Source organism: Lepidochelys kempii, chromosome 6 (assembly GCF_965140285.1).
Source record: "Lepidochelys kempii isolate rLepKem1 chromosome 6, rLepKem1.hap1, whole genome shotgun sequence".
In the NCBI taxonomy this organism is placed as follows: domain Eukaryota; kingdom Metazoa; phylum Chordata; order Testudines; family Cheloniidae; genus Lepidochelys; species Lepidochelys kempii.
This window is the reverse complement of record NC_136385.1, coordinates 963923-985315: the sequence shown is the minus strand read 5'-3', so window position 1 is coordinate 985315 and position 21393 is coordinate 963923. Positions and strand designations below refer to the sequence as shown.

Here is a 21393-nt window from a genome sequence, read left to right as displayed (position 1 = left end):
AATATCTGGGGAGCTTTTTCTAAAGTTAGTCTCCTTTATGGAGCAGTCCCTCTCTTAACACGTTGTCTTTAATGCCCCAAATGATTCTATCTCTGACCAGAGAATCTGCCAGCTCACCAAAGTCACAGGTGTTACTGAGTTTCCTTAATTTTTTGACATATTCCTCTGTGGCGTCACTAGTTTTCTGCGCACGTGTAAAAAAAATTCTCTCTCTCAAAGGTCTCATTACTTTCGGCATGCAATGTTCCTCAAATGTAGTCAGTGTTGGACTTAATTTCTTGCTTTCACCTTCTTCAAAGTTAAAGTCGTTATAACTATCCAATGCTTTCTCCCCAACAACATGCAAAAAGATAGATGATTTCACAGGATCACGTTTCTCCTCCACCCCTCTGGTTGCTGAATACAATTCAGATCTCTGCTTGATTTTTTCCCCCTCGTTCTCTGCAACATTTTCTGACAATGGCAGACTGGATGGAAGTTGCAACACATCCATTTTTAGCCTTGTTTCCCCTTCATAAAGTAGTCAAGCTACTACTAGCTTCATAAAATACAAACACAAGCCTTTGTTTTTCTCTGTTTGCTGCTTCACATGTACTGATCTGGGGGGTCATTAAACCAGTGGTTCTCAACCAGGGGTACACATACTCCTGGGGATACACAGAGGTCTCCCGAGGGGTACCTCAATTCATCTAGATATTTGCCTAGTTTTACAACAGGCTACATAAAATGCACTAGCAAAGTCAGTCCAAACTAAAATTCCCTACAGACAATGACTTGTTTATACTGCTCTATAAACCATACACTGAAACGTCAGGACAATATTTATATTCCAATTGATTTCGTTTAAAATTCTGTGGTAAAAATGAGAAATTAGTCAGCGATTTGTCAGTAACAGTGTGGCTGCGACACTTCTGTATTTTTGTGTCTGATTTTGTAAGTCGTTTTTCAGAGAGGTGAAACTTGGGGGTAGGCAAGACAACTCTGCCGCTGAGGGGTACAGCAGTGTGGAAAGGCTTAGAGCCAGTGCATGAAACAACCATCCAGTGAATGAGAAAGGAATAAAACTTTTAATAAAACCAACTGGAGACCAGGTGTGGTGAACTGCTGTACGCAGCTAACCTGTGTTCTCCACCCCAACTTCCAGGGCACATCTCTAAATTTCTAGACTCTTAATACACCAGTCGCTTGTTTGCTCTACCAGGCAGGACAGGTTATAGCTTAGCACGTGTTTGCAAGTTGTATTGTAGCCTAGGGCCCGGCCTAGGGTGAATCATGACCAGGGACCAGCATCTGTGGAGTGTCTACACTAGGGTTTACACTCATTGGCTGTGCAAATGCCACATCCGATCTGTGCCGATCTCCCCATCTCATAGAGAGAATCACACTGCAGCCTTGGGACCCCAAATGCCCGGCTGTGCAGCTGATTTTCCGGCTGGGCGAGGAGGAGCTAGTCTCTGTGGATCTGGTCCCTGCTGTCCAGGATAAGGTGGCGTTGTCTGAAGACTGGCAGACAAACGACCTGGCCAGACTGTCCGACTGGTGGGACAAGGAGCTGGGCAACAGCCAGGAAAGATTCCACCAGAAGAGAGAGGAAGTTGGGAGAGTCAGTGCTGACATAGTGGCCAAAGATGGTTTCTGGAGGTAAAAAAGATCCACCGCTGAAAGGAACTGAAATGTTCCCTTGGTCCTGAATCAACATTTTTATTTCCCAGAGAGAGATTTTCATTTTGACTCGAACTGAAATGTTCAGCTTTTGAAAACTAAAAAAATTTGAATTTCTGAAATGTTGAATTTGTTTGGTTTTTTTTCATCCTCTGTCCCCTTTTTTGGCCAGTGAATCCAATAGAAGGATGGGTTCCAGGCTGGTTTCCTCCCCATCTATTCCTTTTCCTTCTTTTTCCACTCTTGAACTCTGGAAAAGTTAGCGGCAAAGGGAAAAAATGAAACTTGGGCCTTGTCTACATGGGAAACCTTCTTTGGTTTAAGCCACGGCTTGAATTTAAGCCAGTCTAGTTATACTGGGATAGCCCTGGTGTGGACACTCATTCCCGTTCAGGAGTGCCTTGGTTTGGTTTTGGTGAGTGGGAACTGGCAGTCTGCACCTGGCACTGAAATGCGTCTGCCTCTGGACTAGGGTTAGGGGTGTAGGGGCTGTTTATACAGAGATCCCTCGCTCACTGAAATTCAATGAGGTTGCTCTTTCCCTCGGTTCCAGGTTCTCTTTTGCTAATGCCGAGACAGCTTTTCTCCGGGACATCGACAGTGATGGGGGGCAGTGATGGAAAGCTCTGAGACTCCTGAAGGTCATAAACAAGGAGTGCTGGGTCCCAGAATATGGCAAGATATTGACGTCTTACCACCTGAAGGTGACTCTCCGAGCATGCCTGGGTGGGACCATCTGCTGTAAGGGGATGGTTGTGTGTGTGTGTGTGGGGGGGGAATAATTCAAGCATAGGTAGCTGTCTGTCTGGACTCAGGCTCTGGTCTGAGATGTTGTGAGTTGTGTCAGATCCCAGGCAGTGCAATCCGTGTTGAGTGTGGGCGTCTTCTCTGCTTTTGCTGGAGGACTCACAGAGACCTGGCGATATTGTATAATTCTAATCTATTTTTGACTCTGATCCAATCTCATGCTTCAGGGCTTAGGCTAATCATCTGTGGAGATCAGGAAGGGAATTTTTGTTCCCCCAGTGCCCAACTGGCCAGGCTCATTCTGGGTTTCTTTCAACTTCCCCTGAAGCACTGGGGACCTGCTACAGCTGGAGATGGGAAGCCAGACGGGGTGGGCTGGTGCTCTGAGCTGGTCCAGAGACTCCTCTTTTAGGTGCCTGGCTGATGGGTCTGACTCACATGCTCAAGGTTGCCAGATTTGGGGCTGCTCAGGGATTTCTTCAGGTCAGCCTGGAAGACCTTTAGCTCAGACATTTTTTCTCTGCAGTGTCGCTCAAGTGTCTGAGTTCAAGAACTGCTCAATCCCCCATCTCTAACTTGGTCACCCATAAAAATATTCAGGGGAGACAAAATCAGAACTGCTGATGGGGGGAGGGGAGTGTGAACCCAACAAAAATCTTTAAAGGAAACTACCAAAAAGACTGGGCCAGATTCCCAGCTGATGTCACTCGGCCTTAGCTCCATTGGAGTCAATGGGGCCAGATCCCAGATGGGGTCACTCGGCCGTAGCTCCACTGGGGTCAATGGGGCCAGACCCCCAGCTGTAGTCACTCGGATGTTGCACAACTGGGGTCAATGGGGTCAGATCCCAGCTGGGTTCAATAGGCTATAGTGGGGTCAGAATCCAAGCTGGTGTCAAGAACTCGAGGAGTTACACAGATTTCCTTCGTCTTGGCTATGTAAGTTTCCTCTCTCTCTGTGCAGACCGTTCTTCTGTGGGCCCAAGATATTCACCCAGAGACGGAGAAATGGGAGACCCTGGAGTCGTCCCTGAAGACCCTCCTGAGCCTCCTACGTCACTGCGTGAACAAGATAAAGCTCCCCCACTATTTCCTGTGTGACTTTAACCTCTTCAACAAGCGCTACAGGGAAGGTAACGGGTTCTATGAGTGCCTGGCCTTACAGGTCCTCAACAAGGAGGGGGAGCTGTTGGAGGTGAATCCAGCAGACTATATATCCCTGAGAGTCCCCAAGAAGCATTCTGAGAGTCCTGGGGTCTTCAGCAGAGCAGAGACATCTCTCCAGGGATTTAATTTGAGCCACCTGAAGAAGCTGAAGGAGTTGGAGGAGAAACAGCTGTATGAGAGGGAAGAGGAAGAGCCGGGTAACAAAAATGTAATGGCCTAGCCAGTCCAAGGGAGGGAACACGTTGAGCCCTGAAGGATTTAACAGAGGAGCAGATCCCAGCTATAGGATTATGCCGGGAAGCAGCCACAGCCATAGCTAAGAATGAGAAACGTGTCATTTGAGTAGCTGTAAAATACTCATGCATCACCAGTTTGACTTGAAAATTGCTGAGCTCCATGGGGGCCAGGGTTGGAGTTAGTGCTGAAAATGTCATGGTTTTTCCCTCAAATATATAGCCCCTCCCCCACTGCCCTCACTTTAAAATTTCTCCCATTCTTATCATGGGTCTGTCTGGGTGAAGCTGGGCAAAATATTCAGGACATAGTGGATGTGACATGAACTGATATTCAGTAATTAAAAAGTTACTGGGTTGTGGGATTCTGGCTCTTGAGATTGACACGCACCAGCCATGATCATCTGTGCCACCTACAGAGCCCACTCAGGGCTGGTGTAGCTGGGAGTTCCCCCCACACACAGCCAACACCCCATACTCTCCCATCGGGGGCACTGTGGGGAGGGGATCACGAAGTCATGGGGGCGATGCTCTGGAATTGCCCCACATGAAGCCAGTCAGGGTCCTGGGGCAACGTGCCTACTTTCGGTGAGCGCACTGTCACCAGGGTAAGGAGCTTACACAGCTTCGTCCTTCCTGAGTTTGACCTTGGAGCATCCAGCATCCCCGTCCACACCGTGCGCTTCCCACAGCCAGTCTGCCCAGGTGGGACTCCTGGGGAAGCCAGGGGGCCCTGCACCCCAACTCCGCAGTCAGACGTGACTGAACCAGCATTGTAAAACGGAAAGTGTATTAGACGAGAGGAACATAGAGTAGAACAGGACACGGTTAGCACAGAAATCAGTGATTTTCAGCCTAATCCATCCCGGAAGGAGGGGAGCCCAGAGCCAGGGCTCTGGCCCTCCCCTGCACTCCAAGCTAGCTGAGACTGACCCGCTTTCAGCTGCCTGACCCCTGCCTCTGCCCATTGCTCCTCGTCCTGTCTTTGTCTGCTTCCTGGACAAACGGTTTTCACCTGGTCACATCCCCCTCCTAGGCTCCAGTTAGGAAGGGGACAGCCATAGCATAGGTGCAGCCAGTGGGAGCAGCCCCCGCAAAAGTCACACTCCCTTATTACCACACTCTAGACATTGGTGTAATACCGAGGGAAACTGAGGCACACACAGTATTCATGCAAAACAGTAAGACTCACATAGGCTCACATACAACATAACAAGGTGAAAAAAAACCCACTTCATCACATCCCCCCCCTTCGAGACCGAACTGAGTGGGGTCACTTTAACCAGTGACCTGGGGAGGTTCGGGACCCCCTCTCCGGGACAAAGCATCAGCTATAACATTGGCACTCCCCTTAACATGGGCCACCTCCATCTCATGCTACTGGAGGGACAGACTCCACCTCAGGGGCTTAGTATTGGCCCCTTTCATCTGGTGCAGCCACGGCAGGGCGAGTGGTCAGTATACACAGTGAAGTGCCTCCTGAATAGATCTGGGTATGGCCTCCTAAGAGCCCAGCCCAGGCATAGCCCGGGGCAGCAGCTTCCTGCTCAGGTACAGGATGGGGTGTTTCTCCTCCTTTCCATTAGTGTACATTGACACCGCACCCAGCCCTGTGTCTGGCGCGTCAATGAACACCATCGAGTGCTTGTCAAAGTTTGGGTTTCCCAGCACAGGGCCCTTGACCAGAGCCTCCTTCAGCTTGCAAAAAGAAAAGGAGTACTTGTGGCACCTTAGAGACTAACCAATTTATTAGAGCATAAGCTTTCGTGAGCTACAGCTCACTTCATCAGATGCATATCGTGGAAACTTGCAGAGACCCCTCTGGCACTGTCCAGTCCAGACCAGCTTGTCTGGCTCACCCTTCTTACATAGCTCCGTGATGGAAGCTGACACGGAGTTAAAGTGGGGCACAAACCTCCGGTAGTGCCTTGCCATCCTGATAAAGGCCTGGACCTGTTTCTTAGTCTGAGGAGCAGGCCAGACTCTGATCGTCCCTACCTTGGCTGGCTCTGGATTTAGACAGCCACTCCCCACCTTGTGGCCCAGGTACGACACCTCGGCCATCCCCACCTGGCACTTGCCAGCTTTTACAGTTGGCTCTGCATCCTGGAGGTGACCCGGCCCCCTCTTTCCTGGGACACGTGGTCCTCCCAGGTCTGGCTAACAAACCACATATCATCAGTGTATGCTACGGTAAAGTTCTCCATACCATTCAGTAACTGATCCACCTGGCGCTGGTAGGTGACTGTCACCTCCTTGAGGCCAAAAAGTAGAACCAGGAATTGGACATATATAGATTCACTGACAAACACCTTTGTTAAGATTGTCCAGGGATAGCTCATGCCCTTCCAGAACTGAGTTCATCAAAACTCAAACTTGTGCAAGCCAGAAAATATGGAGTTCAGGTAAATGCCCAGCACAACCTTAACTCTGCCCCACCCACCCCCCGGAGCTTGCAATAGCCACTGGGAGTTATCCACATGCCCCACAGCTGTGTTCACTGTGATAGGTGGCACTGTACTGAATGGGGGAGGGAGCAGATGGAGCTGCTTGGCAGAGCTGTGATTGGGATATGAGACCTTGGGGGCCCTGCCTCTCTGAGGAGATCTGAGCCGCCCCCCCACCCCCGTGCGATCAAAAGAAAGAGGGGCATGCAGACCTTGGGAGATCCAGTACCCCTTGTTTCAGAGCGGCGTTGTGCAGGCTGGGTCACGAGCAGGGCACAGGGGGTGTCTTGCCAAGGGGACTGTCAGCAGTGAGGTGAGTGATGAGCGAGGTCTGTGGGTTTAATGAAGGAGGAGTTAAAGCATCGTCATGCATACAGGGGAAGGGGCTATAAAAGGGATTTTGTACAATGAGCAGCTGTGCTGTCCTTTCTGTGGAAAAGGCTCCGTGTCTGAGTGTAGGGCGGCCGTAGGGAGCTCCTGCTCCGTACAGGTCAAAGGCACGGTGTAAGTGTGGGCATTAGGGGCATATTGGGGCATCGCTCAAAGAGGGCAGAGTTAAGGTTGTGTTGGGCATTTACCATAACACCGTATTCCCTGAGGTTCCAAAGCTCGAGTGTTGCTGAGCTCAACGTTCCAGAAGGGCACGAGCTAGCCCCGGGCAACCTTTACTCTGCGTTCACGACGGTTTTTGTCAGTGAATTTCCTAATTTTTTTGAACAGAAAGAAAATGTTGTTGCCAGGAGCTAGTGCTCATTGAGGCAGCTGCAGGTCTCATGTCAGTGAGCAGTTCAGATGCTCCTGTGAATAACACCTAGCTCTTACACAGCGCTTTTCACCAGTAGCTCTCAAGGAGGAAAACATCATTATCCCCATTGTACAGATGGGGAAACTGAGGTGTGAGGTGACTTGGCTAAAGTCATCCCACAGGCCCAGGGCAGAGCCAGGAATAGAGATCAGTTTTCTGAGTCCCAGTCCACTGCTTTCTCCACTAGGCCAGATGGTCGCTATGTGATTTTTAACTGTCCCCCCTACCTCCTGCACACTGTTCTCATGGGATAATGGCCGTGCGTTGCAATGTTTGCAGTGTGTAGATGCGAACAGGGCTGATGAGGGAAACCTCATCCATGATCTAGTTCCCAAAAGCTTGACGGTTTTATTATGTCGGTGCTACGGTGCCGTGAAGCATGTGAGAGAAGACTGCTGTTTCTCTCTCCTCCCCCACCACCCCAACATCTAGGCCCCCCCTAATATTTCCAGCTCCCCTTCCCATTCAGCCATCAGCATTTAACACTCCAAGGCTCAGCAAATCACAGGCAGAATCTGTGAACTTGAAGCCAGGTTGTTTTTGGCTGGATCTCGGGAACCCGTTGGTCAAATGGCCCCACGTCTGGATCCCCGACCGCAGCCCGTGCCGCCATGGGACCCACCCAGTGCCCAGGCAGTCTGAGCAGGGGCATGGAGTTTAGGCACTGAGAACAATCGAGCTTTAATTAGAGCTGGACTGGCCACAAACGACAGCAGAGGGTTTGGCTATAACAGGCACCAACCCTGACATCTCAGAGCACCTCACAATAGTCAATGGGTTTATCCTCATGATGCCTCGGGGAGGCCAGGCAGGGCTCGAGTCCCCACTGTACACATGGGGAAACTGAGGCAGAGAGGGTCCACGTGACATGATCAAGGTCACACAGAGAGTCTGTGGCAGAGCCAGGAACTGAACCTAGGAGTCCTCTGAGTCCCACAGCGACTCACTGCCCCATCCAGCTTACCTGCCTCCACGTCTGTTCCTGGGCTCGGGGCATTTCTCCCCACGGTTTGTTCATGTGCAGCAACGGGGGCTACAGTCTGTGTGAGGGTGTGTGTGTGTCTGTGCAGCACCTGGCGCAACGGGGGCCCCAATCTCAGGGTCCTTGAGTCGATGCCCCGGCGGGCTGTGGCACTGGGGTAGATGGTTACTGGACAGAGACAATCACCACAGTATCCCCCTGAGAGACCCCCAATATCTCCCCAACCTCCCCCCTCAGAGACCCCCTGACATCCCCCCTCAGAGACCCCAATATCCCCCTAACCTTCTCCCTCAGAGACCCCCTGACATCCCCCCTCAGAGACCCCAATATCCCCCCAACCTCCCTCCTCAGAGACCCCCTATATCTCCCCTCAGAGACCCCCAACCTCCCTCCTCAGAGACCCCCAATATCTCCCCAACCTCCCCTCTCAGAGACCCCCAGACATCCCCCATCAGAGACCCCCAATTTCTCCCCAACCTCCCCCCTCAGAGACCCCAATATCCCCCAACCTCCCTCCTCAGAGACCCCCAATATCTCCCCAACCTCCCCTCTCAGAGACCCCCAGACATCCCCCATCAGAGACGCCCAATATCCCCCAACCTCCCTTCTCAGAGACCCCAGTATCCCCCTAACCTTCCCCCTCAGAGACCCCCGATATCTCCCCTCAGAGACCCCCAATATCCCCCAACCTCCCTCCTCAGAGACCCCCATATCTCCCCTCAGAGACCCCCAACCTCCCTCCTCAGAGACCCCCAATATCTCCCCAACCTCCCCACTCAGAGACCCCCAGACATCCCCCATTAGAGACCCCCAATATCCCCCAATATTCCCCAACCTCCCTCCTCAGAGACCCCAATATCCCCCCAACCTCCCCTCTCAGAAACCCCTTGACATCCCCCATCAGAGACCCCCAATTTCTCCCCAAGATCCCCCTCAGAAACCCCCAACCTCCCTCATCAGAGACCCCAATATCCCCCAACTCCCCCTCAGAGACCCCAATACCTCCCCTCAGAGACCCCCGATATCTCCCCAACCACCCCCTCAGAAACCCCCTGACGTTCCCCTCAGAGACCCCCAGCGTGCCACCAACATGATTTCCTCAGAGCCCACCCCGACATCCCCCTCAGGCCCCTCCCCCCAGTGACCGTTGCGGCCGTTACTCCCCCTCCCCCGCCCTGTGCTGGAGCCGCCTCCTCCCCGCCCTTCACAGCTGCGCTGCAGCGGGGGGGGGAGTCATGGCGCCAACCGTCGCTGGGGGGAGGGGGATGTCGGGGGTCTCTAAGGGGGGAGGTTGGGGAGATATTGGGGGTCTCTGAAGGGGATTTGGGGGAGATGGGAGATATTGGGGTCTCTGAAGGGAATATTCGGGTCTGGAGAAGATATTGGGGATATATTGGGGTCCCTGAGGGGATATTGGGGGGATACTGGGGGTCTCTGAGGCGGATGTTGCGGGGTCCCCGTGAGGATATTGGGGTGTCTGAGTTGGATGTCGGGAGGTGAACAGGGAGGAGGTTGTGTGGTCCTTGAGGAGGGATATTGGGGGGGGGGTTGGGGATGAAACTGGAAGGTCTCTCAGGGATATTTGGACATGTCTTTGAGGGGGGAAATTGGTGGGTTTCTGTGTGGGTTATTGGGGGGATATTGGGGCATTTCTGAGGGGGCATTGGGATTCTTGGGGGATACCGGGGGGAGGGTCCCTGTGGGTATATTGGGGGATATTTGGGGTCTCTGCGGGGATATTGTGTATTTCTGAGGAGGCATGGAGTTCTCTGAGGTTCAGGAGGGGTCTCTGAGGAGAAACAGGTGGGTGTCTCTGAGGGGAGTATTGGAGGATCCCTGAGAGAGGGTCTGTCATAAATATCAAGAGAAGGGTAAACCCCTTTAAATCCCTCCTGGCCAGAGGGAAACCCTCTCACCTGGAAAGGGGTAAGAAGCTAGAATAACCTCGCTGGCCCCTGACCACAATGACCCATGAGGAGACCAGATACTTTCAAAGCTGGAGGGGGGAGAAACAAAGGGTCTCTGTCTGTGGGAGGCTTTTGCCGGGGACAGAACAGGAATGGCGTCTGAGAACTGAGGCAGTAATCTAGCTAGAGACGCGTTAGATTCTGTTTTGTTTAAATGGCTGCTAAAATAGGCTGTGCTGAATGGAACGGAGATTCCTGTTTTTCTGTCTTTTTGTCACTTAAGGTTTTGCCTCGAGGGACTCTCTGTGTTTTGAATCTGATTACCCGGTAAAGTATTTACCGTCCTGATTTTACACAGGTGATTCTTTTACTTTTTCTTCTATTAAAATTCTTTGTTCTCAAGATCCAAGGGTTTGGGTCTGTGGTCACCTATGCAAATTGGTGAGGATTTTTATCAAACCTTCCCCAGGAAAGGGGGTGTAAGGTTTGGGGAGGATTTTGGGGGGGAAGACATTTCCAAGAGGGCTCTTTCCTGGTTATATATCTGTTAGACACTTGTTGGTGGCAGCAATAAAGTCCAGGGGCAAAAGGTAAAATATTTTGTACCTTGGGGAAGTTTTAACCTAAGCTGGTAAAAATAAGCTTAGGGGGTTTTCATGCAGGTCCCCACATCTGTACCGTAGAGTTCAGAGTGGGGAAGGAACCTTGACATGGTCTGTGGAGGGGATATTGCTGGGTCTCCAGTCTAGGGCTTGTCTAGGAGTACAGGATTTGGGGTTTTTTTAATGTCTGTGCAACATGCCCAAACCACTTCAGTCTTCTTTTTCCAATCATTATCTCTACAGCCTGTTTGTTGGACAGTCCTTCGTAACACATCAGGGTTGGTTACTTTGTCCCCACGGCGGACACCAGGTATTCTCAGCCAGCATCTCTGATGGAATGTGTTACATTTCCTGTTGTGGGCTTCTAGCACTTGCCAAGTTTCAGAAGCATGTAACAATGTCGGTATCACAATGGCATTGTATAATTTTTATCTTAGTTCTGATGTGAATCTCTTTATTTATTCAGATAGTCTCAAAAAACGCCGCTTGCCTTCCCAGTTCTTGTTTCGACTTCTTTATGGAGTTGGCCATCAGCACTGATTGTGCTTCCAAGATGTACAAATTCGTTAACCATGCCATATTCTTCACCATCAATCAGATACGCAACATTATTGCTGACTCCTCTTTCAACAATCATGACTTTTGTCTCCTTTTGGCTGTTTCTTAATCTTCTTTGATGGCACTCCATTTGACACTGTAGTGGTCTTTTCATGGCATCGTCATCTGTGTCCAACAGAACAATGTCATCTGCAAAGTTGATCTCTTGAAGTTTTTCTCTACTCCACGTAACTATTGTATCTTCCTTTGATGTTGCTTTTTGCATCACGTAATCTATGCAGAAAAGGAAAAGTGGTAAGATACATCCCTGCCACACTCCAGTGATGATCGCAAACCAAGCTGTCTCTCCACTTTCTGTCCTTACACAGCATTTTGAACCTTCATACAGCATCTTGGCCTGTGACACTATCTTTCTAGGAAGACCATATTGTCGCAAGATCTGCAATGGAGACCCTATGGATGCAGATGAAAGATTTGATGAAATCTGTGAAGTTCAAGATTCATCTTCTCTGGTAAGCAAGCCCTTTCTCAATCAGTTGTCTCAGGGTAAAGATGTGATCTACACATGATGGTTTTGTGTTCATTCAGTACACAGTTTTTCATTGATGACCACTTTGGTTCTGTTCAGTCGTACGCTACAGAACACTTCTGTGGTACTGAAAGTAGTGCCATACTTCTACTGAGTAGGGACCTAGCTGATGGTCTCAGCTTTAACAAAACTGTTTTTGGGGAGCGGTGGAGGGTTTGAGGAGGCACGAAGGAAAACAAGATCCTAAAAGGCTCAGAAACCCAACGGTGAATAAAGAGAACCCAACATTTTCTCCCTCCAAATCTCATGATTTTAAGCCATTTTCATGACTGTTGAATGTTTGTGATTGGCAACACTGGGTATCTCTCCCGGAGCAGGTAAGAGTCTATAAGTAGAGTACCGACATGGGGAACAGAAATAATAGGGAGCTCTTCAATCTAGCAGATAAGGTATAAAATCCAATGGCTGGAATTTTAAGCTGGACAGGTTTAGACTCGAAAGAAGAATGAATTTGTTTGTAGTGTGGGGACTTAACGGCTGCAACAACCTACCAGGGGCTCAGGTGGATTCTCCTTCACTGGCAAGTTGTAAATCAAGATGGTATGTTTTTCTGAAAAATCTGTGTGATGCTGGCAGACCAGGTGCCAGCTCATGCTAAGGCCCCAAGGTCTCAACCGAACACTGACAAATACATAGCTGGAAACCAGTCTGGCTCACCTGTGTGTCAGCAGTCTGTTAAGTTTCTAAGAATGTATTTAGGGTTCAGATTTTATGAAACGCTTGTAGGATGCTGCATGCATTAATCTCACTTATACCATCTATACCCCATGTTCTAAGGTGGCAGGAAGTGTTTGTATTGTAATCCTCTGTAATTGTATAAATCGTCAAACAGGAAAGAAGCATTAATTAATGTACAATGCCAGCTTCCTACAGAAGGTGTTAGGGTCTGCCCACCAAGAAGGCTCATTGAATGCGCCATTGTGAAACCTCAAAGAACAAAGACTTTGTTAATTGCATTCCACCCCACCCAGTGAAGAGAAGACCTGTACATGAACTCATCCCATCAGCCTGAACTCTGGGAGGAAGGGAATAAAAATCCCTGACAGTAAGAAACTGTGTCTTTTTACTGCCTGGTCTCTGAGGGGCCAGGGTCACTAAGCATAAGCAAAAGATTCCCCAGTGCGTGGCAAGGGCTAGCCCTAAGGGATGTATAGAGCTTGCACATTGTAGAAGCTTCTGTCATCGTTTGGAACCTAAGGCTGTAACTCGTTTGTGTGTGTGTTACCTGCTTTAACCTTGTAAATAACTTCTCATTTCTTTTTCTTAGTAAATCTTTAGATAATTTATTATAGGATTTGCTACAAGTGGGTTGTCTTTGGTATAAGATTTAGGGTGCAATTGATCTGGGGTAAGTGATCGGTCTTTTGGGCTCGGGAGGAACCTGAATATTGTTGTGATTTTTGGTGTAAGGGACCATCTATCACAAAGGCAGGTGTGTGTAGGTGCAAGATAGATCAGAGTATCCAAAGGGACTGTCTGTCACTCTATCTTAAGGCTGGTATAGTGCCAGAGGAGTTTACACTTGATAACTAGTTGGCAAAATCTAAGTATAGAATTCACAACCAATTTTTGGTTTGTACCCTGCTTCTTAGCAGTCTGCCCTGAGGTTGGTGCTCATGCTCTTGAGCCGCTCCAGACAGCCTGCCAATATGAACTAGGGTTAGGTTCAAACAAGAATGAATTCAGGGCAGTCCACTGGCCTGTGTTATACAGGACTTTTCAGCAGATGATTACAGGGGTCCCTTCGGGTCTTAGAATCTATGAATCGGTGAGTCTGAAAGAAGTGGAATTTGTCTCCTAATGACTCATGTTTTTACTATTGTATTATTGTGGTGGCGTCATTTCCGGTAAGTCAGATGCCGAAGGTCTCTCTGGCAGAAATAACCAGCTGATTCCGCCTGCAAACAACACTCCCTTCCCCCATGCAGCTCAGCTATGAGCAGGAGAGGGGGTGTCTTTACAGGAAATGCAGAGCTGAACCACAAGAGTTTGTCAAGGGACTGAGGAGGGCTCAGCCCTGCCAGGAGCCATCTGTGCCTCGCAGGGATGGCGGGCAAGTACCAGAGTGAGGCAGGAGTGCCAAGGGAAATGGAAGAGGAACAGGCTGAGTTTCCTTCACATGTCCAGGAGTTACTGAAATGCTTCTTGGGGAACCATGTGTATCCCGAGCAAAAGGAACAGCAGAGAAGAAAGCAGGAGTGCCAGCTGGTGCAAGCTCTGGTCAGCAGGATCATGACTTCAGTGTGTAAGTGCAAGGTGGAGCTGTTCACAGGGGAAGCCATCCTAGTGGGCAGCCAAGCCCAGGACCTCCACGTCCAGACAGAGTCCAGCAGCAGCGACTACGACTTCCTGGTCCCCATCCATTACAACATGAACCTGATCCTTATGGGCAGCCTGTACAGCAAGCTGTACACCCCAAAAGGTCTTCTGCCTGTCTGGGACAGCTTGAAGCCCGAGGTGCCGGTGTACCGCTGGGGGAACAAGGTGGTGGTGGATTATAACAAGCTGATAATGAGAGATCTCTTGGAGAGGAAGACTGTAGACATGGACCTCACAGAGGAAGACATAAAAACAATAAATAAGCAGCAGGTAAATGAGATCATAGGGCATTCAAAAAGTCATTCCCGGCTAGCCCAGTTCTAGGATCTTCCCCCCGGCGCCCCCTCAGGTCTGCCAGTGCCCCTCGATCCTGATCTGCAGCCCCTGGCTAGCCCAGCCCGGGGCTTTCTGCCCCCACAGCTCTGCTGGCATCCCTTAGTCTCCACCCACAGCCCCCAGTCTCTCAGCCCTGGACTCCCCACCACAGCTCTGCTGGTACCACTCAGTCCCAACCTGCAGCTTCCTCTTGATTTGGATTAAAGCATCTAAAGATGTCTTATTACATCCCTTTTCAGCTACAGATTTGGAAGAATGGCATTGATCCATTTCGTGTAATGAAAACATTGTGGGACTGTGTCCAGGAAGCTCTGACTAAAGGTAAGTTTCTGTGTGAATATTAATGCATTATTACTGCATCAGTTAATTAAGGCCACAGGAAGATGATAAACACTGCCATAGAGTGTTTGTTTTGTTTTGCTTTCTTGGTTTTTTTCTATTAACTTTTAAGTTTTTTAAATATCTATATATATAAACAACAAACATAACAAACTATACGTAAACTTCTCGAGAGGCAATGTGCTTGGAGTCGGGCTCTCCAAGGTGGATGTGCACCCAGTGCCCTGGGATCATGGGGGTGTGGGGGTGGGTCGATACAGTGCACTGGAATTGTGGGGGGGGGGCGGGTAGATGCTCTCACTGCACTGAAATCTTCAGGGGAGGGGGTAGAGGCTCCCAGCACACCAGAGTCCTAGAGGTGAGCTGGGGTGGGTGGATGCGCCCGGCACAATAGACTCTGGGTCACCCGGTGTCCGGTTTACCTCCTGCCGCCCCACATCTGCTACATTAAAGAACCAGTTAGTACCTGGGATTTTCTCCCCATGAAGAGCCTTATACACTGTAATCAAGTCACCTCTTACTCTTTTTTTTTTTTTTTTTTATAAAGTAAAGAGATTGAGCTCTTTCCAACCTCGTCTACACAGAAAAGTTAGGTGCATAGCTACGGCACTGAGGGGTCTGAATACTCCGTACCGCGAGTGCCGTAACTAGGGCGACCTAAACCCCAGCAGCTCGAGTGAGGAATATTTTTCAGGTTTATCTTTTTGCCACCTGCTGAAAATTCATTCTTTAACTTCCCAAGTAGTTTGCCAAAGAGGTGCGACCTTGGTAAAGGCATAATACCACCTTGCACTGGGTAACCGTTGTGTTTTTATATCCATGGCCTGAGGATGTTCTTAATTCCATTTCCACCGGGCTTGTGTTGCTGTAGCTCCAGTCAATTCTTTGCCAAGCGCGACAGCCCTTTAATAATGGTAGAACAGCACCCATGCGAGCAGGGGTTGTAAGGATTTTCCTATACTGGGATAAAAATCATCCCCATAAGTGAAGTAGTTAAACAGTGGAACAGTCGAGAGTGGAACAGGGCTAACATCGTATTTCCAGTGTGTGTTGATTTCAGCACTTAAGACAACCCCGTAGCTGTAACTGTGAGTTGGCCAAGACTTGATTAATATAGGCACAAAGAAATTCGACTTCTTCCAACCCTGCAGGAATCTCATCATTTTCTTCCAGTTTTACCTTTGTAATCAACCTTCTATACAAGACTCTGAGTGTCATAGATTTTAACTAGCCCTTTTCTTCTCCCATCTCTGTTTTTAGAGAGAAGCCTTGCTACCGGAATTAGTAAGTAAAAGTTATATACATTAAGGGACTCTGTAAGTGGAGAAATTATAAGCATGAGGGAAATACAGAAGGGAAAACTGTTAAATTGCATAGGGTAAAATAGTAAATACATTGAAAAGGGGGCTATGGGTCGGGTTTGAGGGGCATGACAGAGCTGTGCGGGGTGGGAGAACTCCTGGCTGGGATAGTAGGGGCTGCTGGTTGGGGTTCAGGGGCACAAGCAGAGCTGTGCGTTGGGGAAGCCCACAGCTGTAATAGCGGGGTCTATGGGTCAGGGCATCGGCAGAGCTGGGGGGCATAAAGGGGGAAGCCCAGGGCTGGAGTTCAGGATTAAGGGGCACCAGCAGAGCTGTATGGTGAGAAATTTTTCACTGTTCCTTCATAATCTCTCTCACATATTGGAGTTCCCAGAGTTAGGGATTGGGAGTCAGGATTCCTGGTTTCTATTCTCAGTTCTTCCACTAACTCACCGTGTGCCCATGGAGATGAAGTTAGTTACACAATGTCAAAGAGACACAGAAATAGAATCCAGGAATGCTGGCTGCCAGCCCCCACTGCTCTCACCGCTAGACCCTGCTCCCCTCCCAGAGCTGGGAGAGAACCCAGGAGTCCTAGGATCTTGGCCCTCATTCCCTTAACCTTTGCTCTTCCATCATCTCAGATCTGCAAAGCTTTGACCTATGTCAACTGTTTGCTTTTAACTCCCACTCCTCTGTCTTGCCTTCTCCAAGGAAACATTAAACTGGAGAACACTGTGGGTATTACACCAGTTAGTCCAGCTGTGCAGCTCAGTGCAGAGGTGAATGGCCGACCTGTGTCTATAGACCTGGTGCCCACCATCCGGAATAAAGTGGACATGTCCATGGATTGGCCGCAGCAGGATCTCAGGTGGCTTTCCGACTGGTGGGACCGGGAGCAGGGCGCTGAGCAGAGAAAACCCACCTGGAATATCATGGAAATTTACAAAACTGGGACCGATCTGGTGGCCAAGAATTCATACTGGAGGTAAAAATGCAAATTTCATGTGTTCCAGCAGAAGGCAACAGAAATGTACACCGAGCAGGGCTCATCCCCTCCAGCAGGGGGCGCAGGGGGACGGGGACACACACACACACACACACACAGAGTGTAGGTTTGGGATGGGGGTCTGTCTGACCCTGTACTCCCATTCAGCCCTGCCCCATTTCCCTCCACCCCACTCCAGGCTGACCTTCTCCCTGGCTGAGACCCAGCTCCTCAAGGACATTGACACCGATGGTGGGTGCAGGCTGAAGGTGTTGCGGATGCTGAAGCAAATCAATATGGAAAAGTGGGTACCGCGCTACGGCAAAGTCCTGACCTCCTACCACCTGAAGGTAACTCAAACTGAGGAGCCAGGGTAGGAGGGGGTGGAAAATGGGTGATAGGAGCATCCTTGGATATAGGGGAGAAAGATCTAGAAGGCTAGAGGGGGGGTCGGGGGGGGGCTGGGAGCCAGGATTCCTCAGTTCTCTCCCCAGCTCTGGGAGGGGAGGGGGTTAGGGGAGGGGGGCCAGGAGCCAGGACTCCTGGGTTCTAGCCCTTGTTGTGGGAGGGTAGCAGTCTCTAGTGGTTAGAGCTGCATATTTCTTTTGCAGATGGTTCTTTTTTGGGCTTCCCACCTCAACCCAGAGACAGAGAACTGGGCCATGGAGCTGGATGCTCTGGGGACCCTGCTGAAGGTGCTGGAGTTCAGCCTGGATAAGAAACAGCTGCCCAGCTACTTCCTGCCTTCGATGAATTTCTTCGACTGGCACCGGAGTGAGGAAGAGAATTCCCTGAAAAACCGGGTGCTGGAGGTGCTCAGACTGGAGGTGAGGCTGATGAGATGCAGCCCAGAACAGTACCTCCAGCTGAGCTACGACCTGGCCAAGCCCCAAGGCCCGGGACCCTTCATCCAACGGGCGCGGGAGCTGGATGAGTTTAGAAAGAAGCATCAGAAAGACTTTGAAGAGTTCAAAAACCTGAAGATATCTTCTGACAGAAGCATCTTCAGGGAGTTGTGAGCAACCTCTGCTCCCAACGAAGATATTTGGGCTTCTGTCTGAACTGACATACCCCAATGGATCTGCAATTGCTCTGGATTTACACTGGGGGAACGGATACTTTACTTCAAAACCTTGAGATATGGAACAATAAATAGTGTCGGGTTCTTTTCATAGGTCTTCTGGGTTTTGTGAGAGTGGGGCTCACATGGGGTGACTCTGGCATGACCCCAGCATAACTGAGATCAGAATCCAGCCCTGATCTCATTGCAATCAGGGGTGACTCCAGATTGACCCTGGGGGGCTGAGATCAGAATCTGGCCTTGCCTTCATTGCAGGCAGGTGGTGACTCCAGATAGACCTGGGGGAGCTGAGATCGGACCCCACTGCAGTCTGTGGATATAAGAAGATCCAATGGCTGGAAGTTGAAGCTGGACAGGTTTAGACTTGAAATAGAGTGCAAATTGTTAACAAGTGATGGTAATTAACTATTGGAACAACTTAGAGAGTCATAGATTCTAAGGCCAGAAAGCTTCATTGTGATCATGTATTCTGACCTCCTGTATAACATGGGCCAAAATAATTCCTGGAGCAGATCTTTTAGAAAAACATTCAGTCTTGATTTTAAAATTGTCAGTGGGGGAGAATGACCCGTGGTAAATTGTTCCGATGGCTAATTAGCCTCACCATTAAAAATCAATGCCTTAGTCCCTGTGTGAATTTGTCTTGCTTCAACTTCCACCCTTTGGCTCATGTTAGACCTTTCTCGGCTACACTGAAGAGCTGATTATTAAATATTTTTTTCCATGTAGCTACTTATAGACTGGGATCAAGTCACCCCTTAACCTTCTCCTTGTGAAGCTAAATAGACTGATCTCTTTGAGTCTGTCACTCTACGGCAGATTTTCTATTTCTTTAATCATTCTCGTGGCTCTTCTCTGAACCCTCTCCAATTTATCAATATCCTTTTTGAACGGTGGGCACCAGAACTGGGCACAGGATTCCAGCAGCGATCACTCCAGGGCCAAATAGAGAGATAAAATGACCTCTCTGCTCCTACATGAGATTCCCTTGTTTATGCCCAGATTCCCAGGATGTTTTGGCCACCGTGTTGCTCTGGGAGCTCCTGTTCAGCTGATTGTCAACCACAACTCCCAAATTTATTAAGTCACTGCTTCCCAGGATAGAGTGCCCCAGCCTGTAAGTATGGCCTGCATTCTTTGTTCCCAGAGACATGCATTACATTTCGCTGTATTAAAATGCAGGGTTGGCTTAAGTCCAGTTTACCAAGTGATCTAGATCACTCTGAATCAGTGCCCTGTCCTCCTCATTGTTTTCCACTCCCCTAATTTTTTGTGTCATCTGCAAACTTGATCAGTGATGATTTTATGTTTTCTTCTAGGTCATTTATAAAGATGTTAAATAGCATAGGGCTAAGAACCGTCCCTGCGGGACCCCACTGGAAACGATTCGTTTGATGACGATTCCCCATTTGCAGTTACATTTTCAGACCTATTAGTTAGCTAGTTTTTAATCCATTTAATGTCTTCCATGATGATTTTATATCGTTCCACTTTTGTCATCAAAATGTTGCCCGGTACCAAGTCAAACGCCTTACAGAAGCCAGGTATATTACATCAAGACTATTACCTTTATCAATCAATTTGTAATCTCATCAAAAAAAGATATCAGACTAGTTTGACAGGGTCTTTCTTCCATAAACCCATGTTGCTTTGCATTAATTACATTCTCTTCTTTTAGTTCTTCATTAACCGAGTCCCGTATCAGCCACTCCATTATCTTGCTCAGGATTGATGTCAGGCTGACAGGCCTCAACTTACCCAGCCCATCCTGTTTACTCTCTTTAAAAATGGGCACAACATTAGCTTTCTTCCGGTCTTCTGGAACTTCCCCAGTGCTCCAAGATTTACTGATAATCAGCATTTAACAGTCCAGTGAGCTCCTCAGCCAGCTCCTTTAAGACTCTTGGATGCAAGTTATCTGGACCTGCTGATTTAAAAATGTCTGACTTTGGTAGCTTCTGTTTAACATCCTCCAGAGATACTAATGGAATGGAAAGAGTTCTCATCACCATTTGCTTTAGTTAATACAGACAAATATAATTGGGATTATAGAAGAAATCAATATGCATAAGTATAAGACAGTTGAATCAACGGATCATATATTATACTACAAAACAGTGTCATAAGGTATAATATGAAAATTGGAGACTCACTGGTCATGAATGTTTTTGGGTGATGTATGTACGGGTTGTGTATAAAGAGCTATGTACGTGTGCTAGAAATATGTTGTTTTGGAGGCTGTTGATAAACAAGCCTGTCCTAGACAAAGGAACGTGGATTTACCTGTCTGCCTTGCTTGATCACAGGCAGAGGACAGTGAAAGTGCATTGACATGTACCGTCAAGCTCACAAGTGGCGGAAGAAACAGCTTGGTGACACAGTAGGGGACACTCTGGAGTCTGAATCCCAGGAGGGCTTCCTGGCTTTTCAAGCAGACCGTGAACTCTGGGAAATATAAGGAGAGCAACAAGACATTTTAGTTATCCATCACTTAGGGAACAGCACCCTCTAGTTCTGTGAACGCTGGATCCTCCTGCCAGATGGGCTGGCGATGCTGGTAGCTTGATGTACTTGAGAAAGCTGTTTAGCAAGTTACAATCTTTGCCTGAAGTTAGTCTGAGACACTAGAAAGCTTTTTTATTTCTAACCGTTTCCTGTTTCTCTTCTCTCTGCTTAGTATCACCAATAAGTAGCCGCCCGCAAAAGAACCTGTCATCTGTGACAAGTGCAGGTTGTACCCCCATAAATAATCTCGTAAGTGTAATAACTGATCATGCAGCACACCGAACTCTCTGTTCTGTATTAGCAAACTTCTTAGCTTCACTATTAACCGTCTCAGGGCTGTGTTATGAAGTGTGAGACCTCAGCTACACTAACAGGCTCTTGGGAGGCAGTGAACTTAATCATTTCTGTGAGTGTCCAATGGGAGGGCAAGAGTCTCTGGGGAGCTCTGGGCTTCGCTGCATGTTACCGGCAAGGCAAGGTTTGGGCTGGCAGAGTCCTGAGGAGTTTTTTGGGGCTGGCTGACAGGCTGGGGTGGCCGGGAGCGGACACAGTTTAAGCACCAGCAAAGTGCTCTCTCTTGCTGTGGCAGAGGGCTCACTGGCTGAGGGTTCTGGGCTCCCTGAGGAGAGCATCGCTCCCGTTGTCCTGTGTCTCTGTTCCTGGTGTCCCAACGACAGCTTGGATAATCACATCTTTTAAACACCTTTTCCTATTTCACCCAGACGTGTCCAGGACCACAGCTGCTGCATTTTCAGCCCGTCCAGTGCCCTTAACCGTGCCCATTTGAACATAGCAGAGTCTAAAAACCGTTTTATTTATTTCCCCC

General features: G+C 49.0%; 1 protein-coding gene across 1 annotated transcript; it reads left to right on the top strand.

Moving 5' to 3' along the window:
- Nucleotides 1-13208: 13208 nt before the first annotated feature.
- Nucleotides 13209-21021, top strand: LOC140912287 (uncharacterized). The gene is made up of 6 exons (XM_073346474.1): nt 13209-14287; nt 14593-14674; nt 15953-15976; nt 16708-16981; nt 17181-17331; nt 17593-21021. Exons 1-6 carry the CDS (start codon nt 13745-13747, stop codon nt 17998-18000), a joined length of 1482 nt encoding a protein of 493 aa, XP_073202575.1. The 5' UTR covers nt 13209-13744; the 3' UTR covers nt 18001-21021.
- Nucleotides 21022-21393: the final 372 nt, after the last annotated feature.